Raw genomic sequence first — 16,267 nt, 5'->3', positions numbered from 1 at the left:
GAGTGGATAAGGGAGAACCAGTGGATGTGGTGTATTTGGACTTTCAAAAGGCTTTTGACAAGGTCCCACACAAGAGATTAGTGTGCAAAATTACGGCACATGGTATTGGGGGTAATGTATTGACGTGGATAGAGAATTGGTTGGCAGACAGGAAGCAAAGAGTGGGAATAAACGGGTCCTTTTCGGAATGGCAGGCAGTGACTAGTGGGGTGCTGCAAGGTTCAGTGCTGGGACCCCAGCTATTTACACTATACATTAATGATTTAGACAAAGGAATTGAAGGCAATATCTCCAAGTTTGCAGATGACACTAAGCTGGGTAGCAGTGTGAGCTGTGAGGAGGATGCTAAGAGGCTGCAGGGTGACTTGACAGGTTAGGTGAGTGGGCAAATGCATGCCAGTTCAGTATAATGTGGATAAATGTGAGGTTATCCACTTTGGTGGCAAAAACAGGACGGCAGAATATTATCTGAATGGTGACAGATTAGTAAAAGGGGAGGTGCAAAGAGATCTGGGTGTCATGGTACATCAGTCATTGAATGTAGGCATGCAGGTACAGCAGGCAGTAAAGAAAGCAAATGGCATGCTGGTCTTCATAGCGAGAGGATTTGAGTATAGGAGCAGGGAGGTCTTACTGCAGTTGTACAGGGCCTTGGTGAGACCACACCTTGAGCATTGTGTGCAGTTTTGGTCTCCTAATCTGAGGAAGGACATGCTTGCTATTGAGGGAGTGCAGCGAAGGTTCACCAGACTAATTCCCGGGATGGCAGGACTGACATATGAAGACAGACTGGATCGGCTAGGCTTATACTCACTGGAATTTAGAAGAATGAGAGGGGATCTCATAGAAATGTATAAAATTATGACGGGACTGAACAGGTTAGATGCAGGAAGAATGTTCCCGATGTTGGGGAAATCCAGAACCAGGGGTCACAGTTAAGGAGAAGGAGTAAGCCATATAGGACCGAGATGAGAAGAGACTTTTCACCCAGAGAGTGGTGAACCTATCGAATTCTCTACCACAGAAAGTTGTGGAGTCCAGTTCGTTGAATATATTCAATAGGGTGTTAGATATGGCCCTTACGGTTAAGGGATCAGGGGGGTATGGAGAGAAAGCGGGAGTGAGGTACTGAAGTTGCATGATCAGCCATGATCATATTGAATGGTGGTGCAGGCTCGAAGGGCCGAATGGCCTGTTCCTGCACTTATTTTGTATGTTGGTTTTGTTGGTAAATTATGCAAGATTGCCCTCTTTTTTTAAAAACATGATTTACAATTTTTTTTGCCAATTTTCTTCCCTTCACTAAAAAAGGCACAGACTCCTATTAGTACACAGTTGCATGGTTACTAACAACACGCCAAGTGGCCACTCTCCTGTGTGAGCCTGGCAATGAATATCAGCAAGCTATTTAAACATGAAGGCAGTCACAGTCAAGTCCCATGTTGTTCACTCATGCATTCATTCCATAAGAGGGCACTGCAGCACCTCACCAAGACTTCTTCGGCAGCACCCCCCATACCCGTGACCTCTACCACCTAGAAGGATCAGGGCAGTAGGTGCATGGGAACACCAGCACCTCCAAGTTCCCCTCCAAGTCACACACGATCCTGACTTGGACGTTCCTTCATCGTCGCTGGGTCAAAATCCTGGAACTCCCTCCCTACCACCACTGTGGGAGTACCTTCACCACAAGGACTGCAGCGGTTCAAGATGGCGGCTCACCACCACCTTTTCAAGGACAATTAGGAATGGGCAATAAATGCTGGCCTCGTCAGCGACGCCCACATTCCCATGAACAAATTTTTAAAAACAATTTGAAATGGAGACACTCCTTTAGCCAATTTTCGCATTCCGTAACCTAGTACGGAATCCAATTCTAACAATGCTACTGCTGCTGAAATCAGTAAACAGCACAAATTAAGATTTGAACCTGGGACTTTCCCATCTGCATGGCTTGTTGCTACGCCAGACATCGGGTTAGATTTTCCAGTATTTTTGCATGTATAACGCCCACTTAACCGCTGAAATGAAGTATAACGACCAGATAGCGCCCATTTAGCCACAAAATGGAAACTGACACCCATTTCTCGGACACTTATTGCCAAGCGTTACTTTCACCATGTACATAACGCCGGGAAAATAATACCGCCTGTCCACTTTTTTGGGCGGAATCATCAGAATGGGCGAAACTAACGCCCATAATATCGCCCAGCATTACTTTCGGTACATAATTAACACCGAGATTCAATAATACTACCGCCCACTTTTTTTTTGTTGTAAAGATCACATTTGCCGAAACTAGCGCCCAGGAGATCGCCCAGCATCACTTTCACCACGTTGCACACATCTCGCCCACAATATCGCTCGCCCAAAACACCGCTCTGAAAAAGTGGAACTGTTCTGAACTAATCACAGCAGTGTGGACGCCATTTTTTCAAATCGCAGGTCACTTGATTGAAAAGGCTGCTTTAACTTCGGGGAGTTTAGATTGACTCTGGCATTCTTCGCAGGTGAAGTGACCATCTCAACAGACATCTTTTCAGCCTCTAGACTGTAGGTGTCTTTTAGTGTGGAATTTATTGCTTCTGATCAATAGCTATTATACTTTCATTGGAATGGGGCCAGCCATTTCTCAGCCTTCATCAATTAATACTCTGATGCTGCAGAATGCAAATAGCACAACGTCTAAAGCACATCATTATGTGCCCAATCTAAGACGTGCCAGATTGAGGAGGAGGTCCAGACCATACACACCCCGCACTTACAGGGAGAAGAGGTTTTACCTCGATGAGTCCGAGAACACCTGCCTTTGGAGACTGCGCTTTCACAAGGTAGTGATCACTGAAATATGTGAGCTCATCAGGCCAGATATGCAGCCTGCCATCAGGACATCATTGTCCGTCGAGGTCAAGGTCACCACGGCACTGTCATTCTACGCGTCCGGTTCCTTTCGGGCCTCCGCGATCGATATTTCCCTTCTGTCTCACCATGCCACACATCGTAGCACTAGTAAGGTCACAGAGGCCCCTGTACGCGCGTAGGATGGACTTTATCAGCTTCCCCATGACCACGGAGGCTCAGACTGACAGGGCCGGAGCATTCTACTGCATTGATAAGTTCCCAGGGTGCTGGAAGCAATACAGTGTACTCACATCGCCATCACCTTCTCAGGACCCAGAGCTTTTTCGTAACAGAAAAAGATTTCACTCCCTGAAGGTCCAACTAGTTGTCGACCACAACCAGATAATAATGGCAGTGAATGCCAAATGTCTGGGCAGCTTCAATAAGGCTCACATCCTGCGTGAGCGTGCTGTCTCTGACATGTTTAAGCGTCCACAAGGACAATGCTGGAAGCTTGGTGACAACAGATATGGCCCAACCACCTGGCTGATGACCCCCTGTGTGACATCCACACTGAGGCCGAGAAGCGATACAACCAGAGTCACAGAGACAGACGCAATGTGGTTCAGAAAACAATAACTATGCTTAAGCAGCGCTTCAGATGTCTGGACCACTCAGGAGGGGAGCTACAATACAATTCTGAACAAGTAAGTAAATTCCTGGTCAAGTGCTCCATGCTGCACAACCTGGCTATCAGGAGGGGACAAGAATTGCCTTAAGGGACTGATGGTCCACCTCAGGAGAGAAAGAGGAGGACAAGGGGCTGGATGCTGACTATGCAACCATGCCCACACCCCCCCTCCAGACCGCAGGAAAGGGTCCATGGTGGCTACATCGTTGCAAGACTCTTACGTCAGGAGCTCATAAATGAGCAATTTGCCTGAAAGAACGTTGCTGTAATTGACAAAGTTGACACACTGCTGTGTTTGCAGCTCAGACATCAATGGTGGACATCACCTTGGTGCCAGTTAAAGTTTAAGTTGATTCAAGTTATGTTTTATTTAACCCTTTCATGTTAAGGAATCACCAGTGTGTAACGGTCCAGCTATCTGAGACAATGCGCAACAAGGTTATGTTGAATAAAAAACATTTTATATGACCATTGGTCTGAAATCATATGTATCACGGGCAAAAACACCGCCCCCACCCCAAACACTTTTTCGACCATTGACATCAATCAAATGGTCAACATGTCCAGCAACACAGAATACAAATGCAAAGTAGGAGGGTGGCCCCCTCCCCCCATACATTACGACAAATTGCATACACCCAGATGGAGATATAACACAGCCATCACCTGCAGGCATGCACCTCGCTTTCCTTCCCCCCTCCTCCCCTTCTTCTCCCCACCTGTACCCCTTCCACTCCTCACTTCACATCGCCTGGCCAAAGAGCTCCTCAGGCAGTGCCTCATTGGGTGGGATGAAGGCAGAGGCGATGGTTGCACGGGTGTGGGAGCATGGGTTGCTGAGGTGGGAACATTCTCGGATCCAGAAGCAGGATCTTGGTCCTGCCTCTCATGTGTCGTTGGCACTGGTGATGTGGAACCTGGGGGTGTAGTGCCGTACTCCGTGACCAATGGGAGGCTTGTGCCAGCAGTGTTCCTGGCTATCGCCTCCAGGGCCTCCGCCATCTGCGGAACGTACTCAGTCATGGTGCTGAAGATAGTGGCTAGCTGACGGGATATGCCCCCCAATACATCGAGGATCTGGTCACCAATGTCTACAGTTCTCCTGGACAACTTAGTGGGAGACGAGTAGGGGAGCATCGACCGCACTATCGCACCTTCCAATAGCATGGTCGTACTGACAGGGAAGGGCGGAGATTAATGTGCAGGCAGGTTTTATGTATTATATATATATTTAAAATGTGTGTGTGTGTGTGTGTGTGTGATATATATAATATTACATACATACACAGTGCTGTAGCAATCAAGGGAACCCAATATAGGATATACAAGAGGGATCAGCAGCATCGGACTTTCATTAAAGTGAAAACATTTCCTTTTAAATAAAATGTTCATTCAACTTACAATTTAGGACTGCATTAAAATAAGCTTTATGCCTCAGTAAAAAAATATTACCTACCTGTAAAGTACTGCTTTGTCAACACCAAAAGCTCCCACAATTAAGTCTAGGAAAAAAAAGTTCCACAGAGTGAGTTCTTTGTGACAAATGATCAACTCCTTACAATAAATGATGGGTTCTTATCATTTCTTATTGTTTCTATTCAAGGTTTTAAAACTATTTTTGTGGCTGATTTAGCTCATTATATTTTCAACCACAAACATGTTGACTGGACTACAGCTGAAATGATGTCCTGTGCATCAATATGTCCCTCTTGGCCATTTGTACATCTTCTCAGCACAATGGGGAGGGGACCTTGCTTCGAATTCGTTGAGAAGATTTAACAATCACCAGCAATATAAGACGACAAAGATTCCTTTTACATTCCCACATTGGGACATAGCAGTGTTCCCACTCCCACATTAAAGTTTCATGAAAATGTTAAATGGGGCTTTTTGATGGCTTAGGGAGTTTATCCAGTGAATATACAGACCAGGAAAGTATTAGGTTTGTTCAACAGGCTATGCCAAGTTAGCCAATCTCCACTGCAGCATCAATTGGGCACTAGCCTCAGAGGCCCCAGGATTAGGAAGGGAGAGATTATTCCTCTTGAAGCATCTTACACCGATGATGCTTGAGAACACAATCAGTCTCACCTGCCCTTCCACTTTCTATGGGCAAATAACCTCACCAACACTTACCATCGAGGCTTACATGTAAATAATGGCCACTTGTAAAAGTATCGGTATCTAGCAAGAAGTCAACATCTTCAAGAGAAGTGGTAAAGTAAGGAAAACTAATTGTTGCAACACTCAATTTTTTGGCCTTAAAAAGAGAATGCTTTATTTAGAATACATTGCCTTAGAGAAAAAAAGTTACCATGACCCGAAAGCAACTCCTTGACACATGGCATATTGGAATCCTGACTAAGCATAGCATGCTGCAGTACCTTCATGTGCATCATGCAGGGTCCTACCACATCATATCAACATGTATAATTCAATTCAGATTCCATCAAAGTACTTATCACTATCCTTATAATGAAAGGATAGGATGGAATTTGAAAGCTGGTTAACTGGGACAGATTTTGATTGAATCCTTATCAGAAACCTATTCTATGAGAGCAATCCGTGAATTCAACAAATATTTAAGTAATAATGTACATGTTTCAGAAATGGATCTTGAGATTGAAGATAGGTTTTCTGATTGATGGAGGAGATTGCACATGGTAAAGTACAAACACAAACATTATTACTATTCATTCACACGTTTAGTATGTTGAAGAATCAGCTTCACTTTTTTAACCTCAGTCTGGGATTATTTTGCAGTCATTTCTGATAATTAAATTTTGTTTATTCAGTAGGTGGTGTGCTAACACTTTTAATTATATAAAAGTACTGCACGTGTATTTAGTTCTCTGGGAGACCCAGCTCACATTGTTAAACATATAGACCAAAAGAAAATTGAAATGCAGCCTTATATTCTATACACTTGTTCAATGGAAAGTAATTCAGCTTTAAAATATTTGATATATTCTACATTACAACCATCCCAGGAGTCATGTTATTCTTTAATCCCATTAGACTCACATATATAATTGATGTACAACTATTTCACAGCGATAAGGCTGAACCATTGTTGGTTTCTTTAAAATAAACAAATTTTATTCAAGGGATTTCTATAGTAACATTGATGCATGTTCTACTCGGACAAAACAACAAAACACTGAAATCAAAATCTATTTGGATGATTACCAATTCAGGATAATTTTAGATTGTCAAACATACCTGGATATCCATTTGTGTCAATATCAACAGCACCATGCATGGTATAACCAAAACTTGCAGGCATTCTGTCAGAGGCCCACTGCCCTTCTAATGTCTGAGAAGGATTTGGGTTCAGACCAGAAGATTCGCCATTATAAATGTAAACAAGGCCTTTATGGCTTTCCCCTGCATGAGGAACACCTATTGCAACATCTATAAATTAAACATAGTTTGGTTAATCTTTAGTCCATATTTACCTGTTTGTCTCTATAAAAAAATCTATATATAGCACAATGAATTGTTTAAAAATCTATATATTCAATGTGTAGACATACTGAAAAATTCTGCCCCAGGCTTCTGTACTGTCTTCTTCTGACTTACTTTGTCCGTTTGATTCGACAGATAAAGGAAATTTTAATTAGATAACCACTTGCAACGCTAAGCCAGAAGATTATAGGCTGATCTCAATCAGCATGATGGTGGTTGAGCTACAAATGGCCTCAGATTGCAGGGTGTAGGTAAAATAAACCCACTGCGGCCAGGATTTCCACTCCTGACCTCTATCTTAGGACATCTGTTAGTAAATATTTGTGCTGGACGTCAGTTAAAGATAGATCTGGGCTCGGCTGTAAAGGCCCCTATAGTCAAATATTCAGCAGGCATTCACACTTTCGTCTCATACATGCTGATTGCCCACTGAGGTGGATGGGATTAATAAAACGTGGCTGGCTCATGTGTAATCATAATCTTGCATGAATCATTTCCCCCCTCTCATCTCCTGAAGGCAATGCATTTTAAAGAGACTAAGTCATGAAGTCGGTCTGCAACATTAGTTTAAATTTGAAAAATATGACAGCATAAACCACTAGAAACTGCACAGAAAAAAATATACAAAGTAAAACTAAATATGTTGTAAAGAACACCCACCAACACAAATTACTCAAACAGGCAAAAATGACATAAACAACATCTGCTGTGGGATATTTCAAGATACTAATCACGTCAAGTATTTCTACTTTCATTGGAACAGAACCAAACCAAACCAGTAAAGGCATTAAAAAGGTGACTGACATGTAGAAACATTTGCATTGTTCCAGGTGGATTGCCCTAGGCAATATACAACACAGCTGCACAGCATATTGCTCCCATTATGACAACAGAATTCCCAAATGGATAGAAAAGCAAAAAATAATTTATTTGACTGTTGAAGACTAACCTCAAAGCAGCAGCATTTCTCCATTATTTGTATTTTGTGAAAAGAATTTCACCTCAATAATAGTGCATTTATTCATTCCATCATTCCAGTCTAGGAGTATAGAGGCTAACAGTAAAAAAATAAACAGCCTGTAGGGTTCTCCCCCACCCACCCACCCACAGCTATTCTTTTCCACTTCCTTCCTCTCCTGAAAGTGTTGGCTGTTCGTTGAGGCATATTGCCAAATGTCCCACTTGTCACCCTCAATTGGTTATGTATGTGTGATCCTGGACAGTATTGGAAGATCATTCAATTACACAGGACATCACAGTCAATCCCAATACGCGCAACTCCCAATTGCAATTAAGATCGAGAACCCTGGCTATTGTTTTTCCTTCTTGATCCAGGGTGCTAAAGTGGAATTATAGATTTTTATGTTGTTCGTAATACATAACTAGAAATAATTGCAAAAGTCCAAGACTGTCTTAGGTGATGTTAGTGATATAAGCTGTTTGTCAATAGTAAGGTTTGTCTTCACCTCCAGACAGTAGAATTTGTTTAATGGTTAGCTTGTTCCTGGGGTTTCTATAGGTCTTACCAACCACACTGACCAAATGCCACAATTTTGGGACAATCCCTAAATTTTCCTTGTTTTTAAACGTCTCTGACAATCACTATCAAATTTCAGTACAAAGTCAATAAACTGTTCCCATCCCCTGCCACAACGCTGTCCATTATCCTCCTCCCAAAGTTCAGATTTTTGAACTATTACACAGTGGCAAGTATGAATAATTCTGCATAACAATTAGCTAGCTATACAAGCAAACAATTAACTTAAAATAATAATAATATAGAGCTGAAAAATGTTTTGATTACCACTACAAAATTTTCTATTACTGAAAACTATTTTCTATTACAGAAAGATTTAGAGGTTGTACCTGGATTCAATTAAGGAAACAGGCTGCACAGATATCAGCTGAGAACTACACATGGGTTGTGACTCATTTCAATCACACTTGGGGACAGGCGCACAGGGTGATTTATATTATTACAGAGAAGCTCTTGCAAAGAGCTGGCACAGAAACAATGGGCCGAATGGCCTCCTTACATGCTGTATGATGCTATGAAAAGTGTTTCAACATTAAACTCTGAGAACTGGAATGGAAAAGTTAAAAAGGAATGAGAGAGGAGGAGAGGAACAGAAGGAAAGAAAACAAAAGTGAGGAATGAGGGAGGGAGAAGAGGAATGAAGGAGGTGAGGGAGGAAGGAAGAGGAAAAAGGAATAAGGGAAAGCACATGGTAAACAACAATACACAAAGCACTGCTAGGGTTAAAAAAAACTATTGAATTTGGATTTTAACTTTGTACAGAGTACATCTGTACTGTGGCACATTTCTGTATCACAAGATGTTTGGTGCCCGAGGTCAAGGAGAGGATAATTTTGAGTACGGTACACAAATTCATTGGTAATATGTAATAAACACATGTTTGTGCTTTGAGCTTTAATTGAAATCGTTGCCTCATTAGGTGTTTCCACATTTGTCTGCTTTGCTACAGCTGGCAACTCTGTCGCCCAAGGCTCATTATCAGCATTCTCTTCAGGGTACATTTTTGAGGCTGTACTTTAGGACACAAACAGATCTGTCCCAACAGCAAAACCTTTGCTTCAGCATACTTATAGTATTGTTGTGGATGCATGAATCCATTATTTTTTTTGAGCCATGGCTGAGAGAGTTTGGACCAGTGTCTTGGGTTACAACTCAAAGGGCTCCCCCAGGATCCAACCACCTAATCTTGATATTTCATTCAGTAATATTAGGACTGTTGGCTGGCATAGATTTAATGCATCATGGCAACTTTTATGGTATAGGTATTTGGCAAACACATCAATGATATGGTACTGATGTCACAAAACCTGTACCTTAATTGTATCTCTTCCTTTTCATAAATACCATAGCATTGTTGAAAAGAGTCCACATAGCCATGTGTTCCACAGATGTGGCCATGCACTCTTAGGAATCTGACTACTCAGGAAATGTATAGGGCCCTCTCCTGCTGATGGGCTGTTTTTCTTTGCAAAACTAATAAAGCTCTTAAGTTCCTTTCAAACCAAGCATCAGTGATTTGATGTTGCAGGGCTGCTTTGTGCGATGGCTGAACCAGCATGACATGCAAGGCAACTTAAAAGGATCCAGTTGCATAGAAATTTAGCACATTGGTAACTCTTTCCTCCACCCTGGGCAGAGCCATCCTTGTTATGAAAAAAGTTTGCAGGTTAGACTGCAGGAGAAGGCAAAGTTATGAGACAATCTCCCTGGTGAAGCAAAGGTGATACTTCAGCTCAGGTTATGATTCTCAATTCAATCTTGTTGTTTAAAATATGCGGGAGGGTTGGGTTCAAATCTCAGATGAGCCTTTATTTACAGAATGAAACCAGGGCTTAGAGGGTTACATTATGAGGACAGATTGCATAAACTTGTTTTGTATTGCCTTGACTATGGAAAATTGAGGGCTGATCTGATCGAGTTGTTTAAAATATTAAAAGGATTCAGTATTTCCTATTGCCACTGGTGGTGGGAAATCGAGAACAAGGGGGCAGAATCTTAAAATTAGAGCCATGCCATTTAGGAGGGGATGCAGTTTTTCACACAAAAGGTTGTAGAAATCTGGAATTCTCTCTCCCAAAAGTTTGTAGACGCTGGGAGAATTAGAGCTTTCAAGACAGAGATCGATAGATTTTTGTTAGGCAAGGGTATCAAAAATTAAGTGTAAGATGACCATAAAAAAAATGCACAAAACTAACGAAAAACACACACGTCAAAAAAAGGTACTCGATCACACTCGCTATTAATACAGTTAAGCATAACTTTTAAGAAACTGGGGGTCAATGGCCAGGGAGTGAGTTTGCACATGCAACTGTTTTAAACAGACTTTCAATGATGATGTTGCATTTCTGGAGCAGAGAACACAAGGTGCAAGATATGGAACTTTACCCCAATTAACATTATTTTTACACTTTAAAAGGTGTGGTGTATATCAGCAGGAGGAGCCTATTGTCAACTAAGCATGACCTAGGCAGCACAATAGGTTCATAGCTTCCTCCCTTGATTTTTCAAGCTCCTACGCCACCAGCACAGACTAACAGAATATTTAACCTTCTTTTTCCAAAACAGAAAGAGGGAAATTTGTGACATAACATTTTTTTGGACATAAGTTTGTTCCAAAAGGATTGAATTTATAATACATAATACTCTCATTAGCATGTACATCTGAAAGGGTGTATGTCAAGGAGGCATAGTCTATTTGTACAGTTAATTCTTTCCAAAGCCTCTGGATATTATAATCAAGAATTCAAACATCAAAACATCCCAAGTAACCAAGCAAGTAAATAAAAATGACGCACCATTATAGCCATCTTGATCAAGGTCTCCGAGAGGTGCAATTGAAGACCCGAACCTGGCATAGGTCTCCGTGCCAGTCAGCTTCAGGGCACTCGTAAAACTAGATGGAGTATCTTGTAGATAAATATACACCTGTCCCACTTCTCTATACTTCCCATCAGAACCACGAACCATAAAAAGAGGTGCTCCAACCAAAAGATCATCGAGTCTAGAAAACACAACATCAGCATCAAGAGTTACTGGAGAACTAATTACTTAAAGAATTACTATGTAACCACACACAGACACTTGTCCCCAATGCACTTAAAAGGAGCAGCAGCAATTTTATAACAGTATATAGGGTCCAAATTTCCCCATGAGTTGCACCGTTTTTTTTGGCGTAACTTGATTTTTCTGGTGTATCTTTTTAGTTGCAAATATGGCCATTTAATTTGTGCCAGTGTAAGTGAGTTAGTTAGGTTTTTTGTTAGGTCAGTTTTTTTTTCCAAAAGGGGACGTTCCCAGCCACTTACACCATTTATGCCAATTTGTCCAGAAAAACGTTGTACTAAACTAACTTAGGGCAGCGTATGTGTCCACTTTTGTCTGTACAGAAAGACCTTACTTACAGTTAAGGAATCGGCGCAAGTAACTACATTTAAAGCACCACCAAGCACCAAACAAAGCACAAGCAGTAATAACAATTCTATAAAAAATAAGAAGTGAAGTAAATAATTAAAGTAACAAATAAAAGTACTGCATCAAATCCTAATTAAACTGAACGGGTAATTAAGAAATCGGCGCAGGATAGTAAGTAAGGACCTGCACCCAAGCACCAAACATTGCAAAGAAAAGTTTGAATAACTCATTAAAATAAAGAACTCAGGTAAACAATTGAATAACAAATAAAGAATTGTAGTAAATCCTACCTTGACTTGAACTCGGCAGTGGGCCGGCCTGTATGGGTGGCCATTTGGCCTGGGAAAGGGGCGGCTGGCAAAGACGCATTGGGAGGCTGAAGGGAGGGGGAGGAGAGGCTGGGCTGGGCTTGGCACGCACTTCGGTGGGGGGGGCGGGAGAGGGCGGCATGCGAAGCAGAGCGACCGAACGCGACATTGGTGGTTGGGGGTGGTGGGGTGGGGAAAGAGAGAGAAAGAAAGAGAGAGAGAGAGAGAGAGAGATATATGCTGGCTGCCTTCATATCGGGGGGGGGGGCGACCAAACGCAGCATCGATGGGGGGTGGGGAGAGGAGAGGGAGGGAGGGAGGGAGGGAGGGAGAGAGCGAGCGAGAGAGCTGCTGGCTGGCCTTCATATCTGGGAGAGGGAGGGGGCGACCGAATGCGGCATCAGTGGGGGGGGGGGGGGGGGGGCGGAGGGGTATGAGAGAGAGAGAGAGAGAGAGCTGCTGGCTGGCCTCCATATCAGGGTGGCGGGAGGGGCGACAGAATGCGGCATCAATTTGCAGACAAACAGCAAAACACAGGCAGGACTCTGCTGCAAATTTCAGCGCTAATGCGCATGCACGAACACCGGACCCGAAACCACTGCGCATGCGTGACGCTGCCGTCACTGATTTCGGTGTAGGGCTGTAGCTCCACCCCCATTGTTTAATCTGCGCCGCACCAGGGCACCCCAGACTCTTCAGAACGGCCAAGATGGGGCCATTTTTTTTCGCCGCCGTTTCCAGCACACAAAAACACCGCATAAAGGGTAAGTATGCCAAAAAAAATGAGTTGGCCAAAATTGGGCCCATAGTCTGCAGAGCTCACAAATATGTTACGGCAGTCGCTTTGAGAAAAAAAATACTTATATCATTAGGCTAATCTATGAGCTATAAAGGTTTCACATATTTCACATTACAGAATAATAGGGCTATGTATTCCTAATTTTGTCCTCAACTATGACCCCAAAAAAGTCCAGAGCAGTGGCCCTCCAGTACTTAATAATAACTTTTATTTATATAGTGTCTTTAACATAGTAAAACATCCCAAGGTGCTTACTTGAGCAAGTAAGCCTAGTTAGTGTCAGAAGGTTATTCGATAATGGGAACCAACACAGCTGACATTTAGGGTCTGAAATTGCTCCTTTTTTTAAGGCCTGTTACTGTCTCTAAGAGGTGATTTGTCTTCACCATAGGCCAGGTATACGGAGACCTCTACCACTACTTCAGTTAACTCAGCACAAAGCTTCTAGTCTGTATGTCTATATCATGTGTTAGCCAGTAAAACATTGGTACGGTCTTGGTTTAAATTTTTCAAGTCACATCTGCACTTAAAATATCAGATTCAAATGACTTAACATAATTCAAATGCACGCTATTATTGCCACATTAAGATGATTTTGCAATAGCCTGTTAAGAGATTGTCAATGCCATGGAAGTTTCTACCATTACAGATGCCATATCTGTTAAGGTGTTAACTTTTTCTTCACCCATTTTCTCTCCTCTTCCGAAGGCATTGCCTCCTAGCTGAGGTATGTTTCCACAACAACAGTGGTCATTATTGATCTGTAAACCTTGATAGTGAGTGACAACAGGCCTTTCAACAAGGGCATCGTCGCTGAACCGAATCATGTTCTCATCCACAAGCACACATTGCTACTCAAAGCAGGGGTCGCGAATTTGCAATGAGCTCAACATTGCCCAATATTCCACTCCCTTACATACGGCTGTTAAAGCTAGTTGTTCGTTCACCCAGCTGAGGTTAGCTAATTCAGAACAGACTGGAGATCCAACTTGGGAACTTTGAGTCTTGCACTAACTTTTTCTATCACGTTTGTTCAATCTTAGTTTTGATCTTTGCAATCACGTATAAGAAGCAGTGACGGAGACCAAGTTTGAAATGTAACCTTATGGATTAGTTATTTTTTTCATGGTAGGAGGGTAAAACAGATTCAGTTGAAAAAAATGCTACACTTACTCCTAAACTGCATATTCATTGCGCGAGCCAGTGTACTTGAGCCTAAAGTTACACCAACTACAATCGGACTGCTGTGATGAAACAAACATGCAGATTTTCCTCTTACCGACGTATTGGATCGCCTGGGCACAGCGCATTGAGGAAAATCAGATGGGGAGGATCGGACACCTGTAAGAGAGCCTGACCAATTTCTCATCCATTTAAATTAATGGATGGTAAATCAGGTGAGCTCTCTTATAGGCGTGTGATATTCTCTGACCAATATTCCTTATGTATGCAGTGCCCAGTAACAGGAAAAACTGGCAAAGTATCTTTATTCCACTAACATTTTAATTACAAAATTGGTAGTGTTAATGCTTCATTAAAGCACTTTCTGATAATTATCCGCAGAGATATCTTATCTGTGGAATCTGGCAAATTATCGGTAGTCATCTGCTTTTCTTGCTTTGCAATATAGGTTTAACTTGTAGCCCCCCTCCAATCTATCTGCAGAAAACTCCTAAAAGGAACAGCTTCAGATCAAAGCTGCCACATGGCTAGAAACATGCTCTTAAAGACCTGCCTTATGTTTTTGACCATGATTAGCAGCTTTAATTAATTGTAAAATATCCTTTTTGATGCCCTCTGTCTCCAGGGGAAAGCATTGATTTCAAACTTGGAGCATTCAGAGATATATTCAGCAGTTATTTACCAATTTAATAAGTCTTCCTGTTCTATTCTACTGTGATTATGCTTTTGTTAATTTGTTTACTGATGTGAATTATACCGTAAACCACAGAATCTGATAGCAATTGCTCTTCCTCTATCAAAAGTCTAGAAGGACACACAAGGACTTGACATTTCCAGTAAGCAAATTACAGAAACAAGAAAATACAACACCAGATAATGTGCATACAAGGTCATATTTTGATTTATAGAATCATAGAATAGTACAACGCATAAGGAGGCCAATCAGCCCATCGAGTCTGCAGTGGCTCTTTCAGGGTAATCCAGTTAGTCCCACTCCCCTGTTCTTTTCCCATATCCCTGAAATTTTTTCTCCTTAGTATTTATCCTATTCCCTTTTAAAAGCTACTATTGAATCTGTAGCCACCACCCTATCAGGCAGTGCATTCCAAACCACTCGTTGCGTAAAAAGGCTTTTCCTCATGTTGCCTCTGGTTCTTTTGCCAATCACCTTAAATCTGTGCTCTCTCGTTATCGACCCTTCAGGTGTTGGAAACAGTTTCTCCTCTTAGCCTTCTCGGCTCAAAGGAGAACAACCTCAGCTTCTCCAATCTATCCATGTAACTGTTATCTCGCATCCCTGGAACCATTCTAGTAAATCCATCTGTACCCTCTCGAATGCCTTCACGTCGTTCCAAAGTGTGGTGCCCAGAATTGGACACAACACTCCAGCTGGGGCCGAATTAGTGTTTTATATAGGTTTAGCATAACATCTTAGCTTTAGTACTCTACAGCTCTAGTTATAATGCCCAGGAGCCGATGTGCTTTATAACTGCTTTGTTAACCTGTCCTGTCACCTTCAAAGATTTGTAACAGCTCATTTTTAGTGTGGCTCTTGGCACTAAATAAGGGTTTCATGTCTAGTACAGGTTGAACCTCCCTTATCCTTCACCCTCGGGGCCTGGCCTGCGCCGAATGAAGGATTTTGCTGGATATGGGGAGGTCATTGGCCCGGGGGGAGGTCGGCAAAGAGTCGGCAGACCCCAAAGAGTCTGAGCGGCCTGAGCAGGGCCGAAGTGTCGGCGGGCCTCGAAGAGTCGGCGCAGCCCAAGTGGGCCCAAAGAGTCGGCATGGCCTGAGTAGACCCAACCCCCCAGAGGTAGCGCTGTGGGGAGGAGCGGCTGGCCTGAGGACTGTGGCTGCAGGAGTTCCAGCAGGGTAATGAGGTGGAGGCAGTTGAAAACCCTGACATCAAAGAGAAAGATTATATTGGCCAGTACCCTGTATGAATTTTTTTTTTAAATGTACGTTCTGAGACCGGGGCAGAATGGATTTTGACCGGCCACGTTCTGCGCATGCACCACCCAACGGCC

General features: G+C 42.6%; 1 protein-coding gene across 1 annotated transcript in view; it reads right to left on the bottom strand.

Annotated features, from left to right (window-relative positions):
- Positions 1 to 16,267, bottom strand: part of itgav (integrin, alpha V) — a 153,215-nt gene that overhangs the window by 61,604 nt on the left and 75,344 nt on the right. Inside the window, exons 12-14 of the mRNA XM_070875830.1 lie at positions 11,333 to 11,538; positions 6,755 to 6,946; positions 4,989 to 5,034 (exon numbers count right to left, since the gene is read on the bottom strand). Of these exons, the coding sequence (XP_070731931.1) occupies positions 4,989 to 5,034; positions 6,755 to 6,946; positions 11,333 to 11,538 (444 nt within the window). The remainder of the gene's footprint in view (positions 1 to 4,988; positions 5,035 to 6,754; positions 6,947 to 11,332; positions 11,539 to 16,267) is intronic.

The sequence above is a fragment of the Pristiophorus japonicus genome, chromosome 3, assembly GCF_044704955.1.
Source record: "Pristiophorus japonicus isolate sPriJap1 chromosome 3, sPriJap1.hap1, whole genome shotgun sequence".
Lineage (NCBI taxonomy): Eukaryota > Metazoa > Chordata > Chondrichthyes > Pristiophoridae > Pristiophorus > Pristiophorus japonicus.
This window is presented reverse-complemented; position numbering and strand designations above follow the sequence as displayed.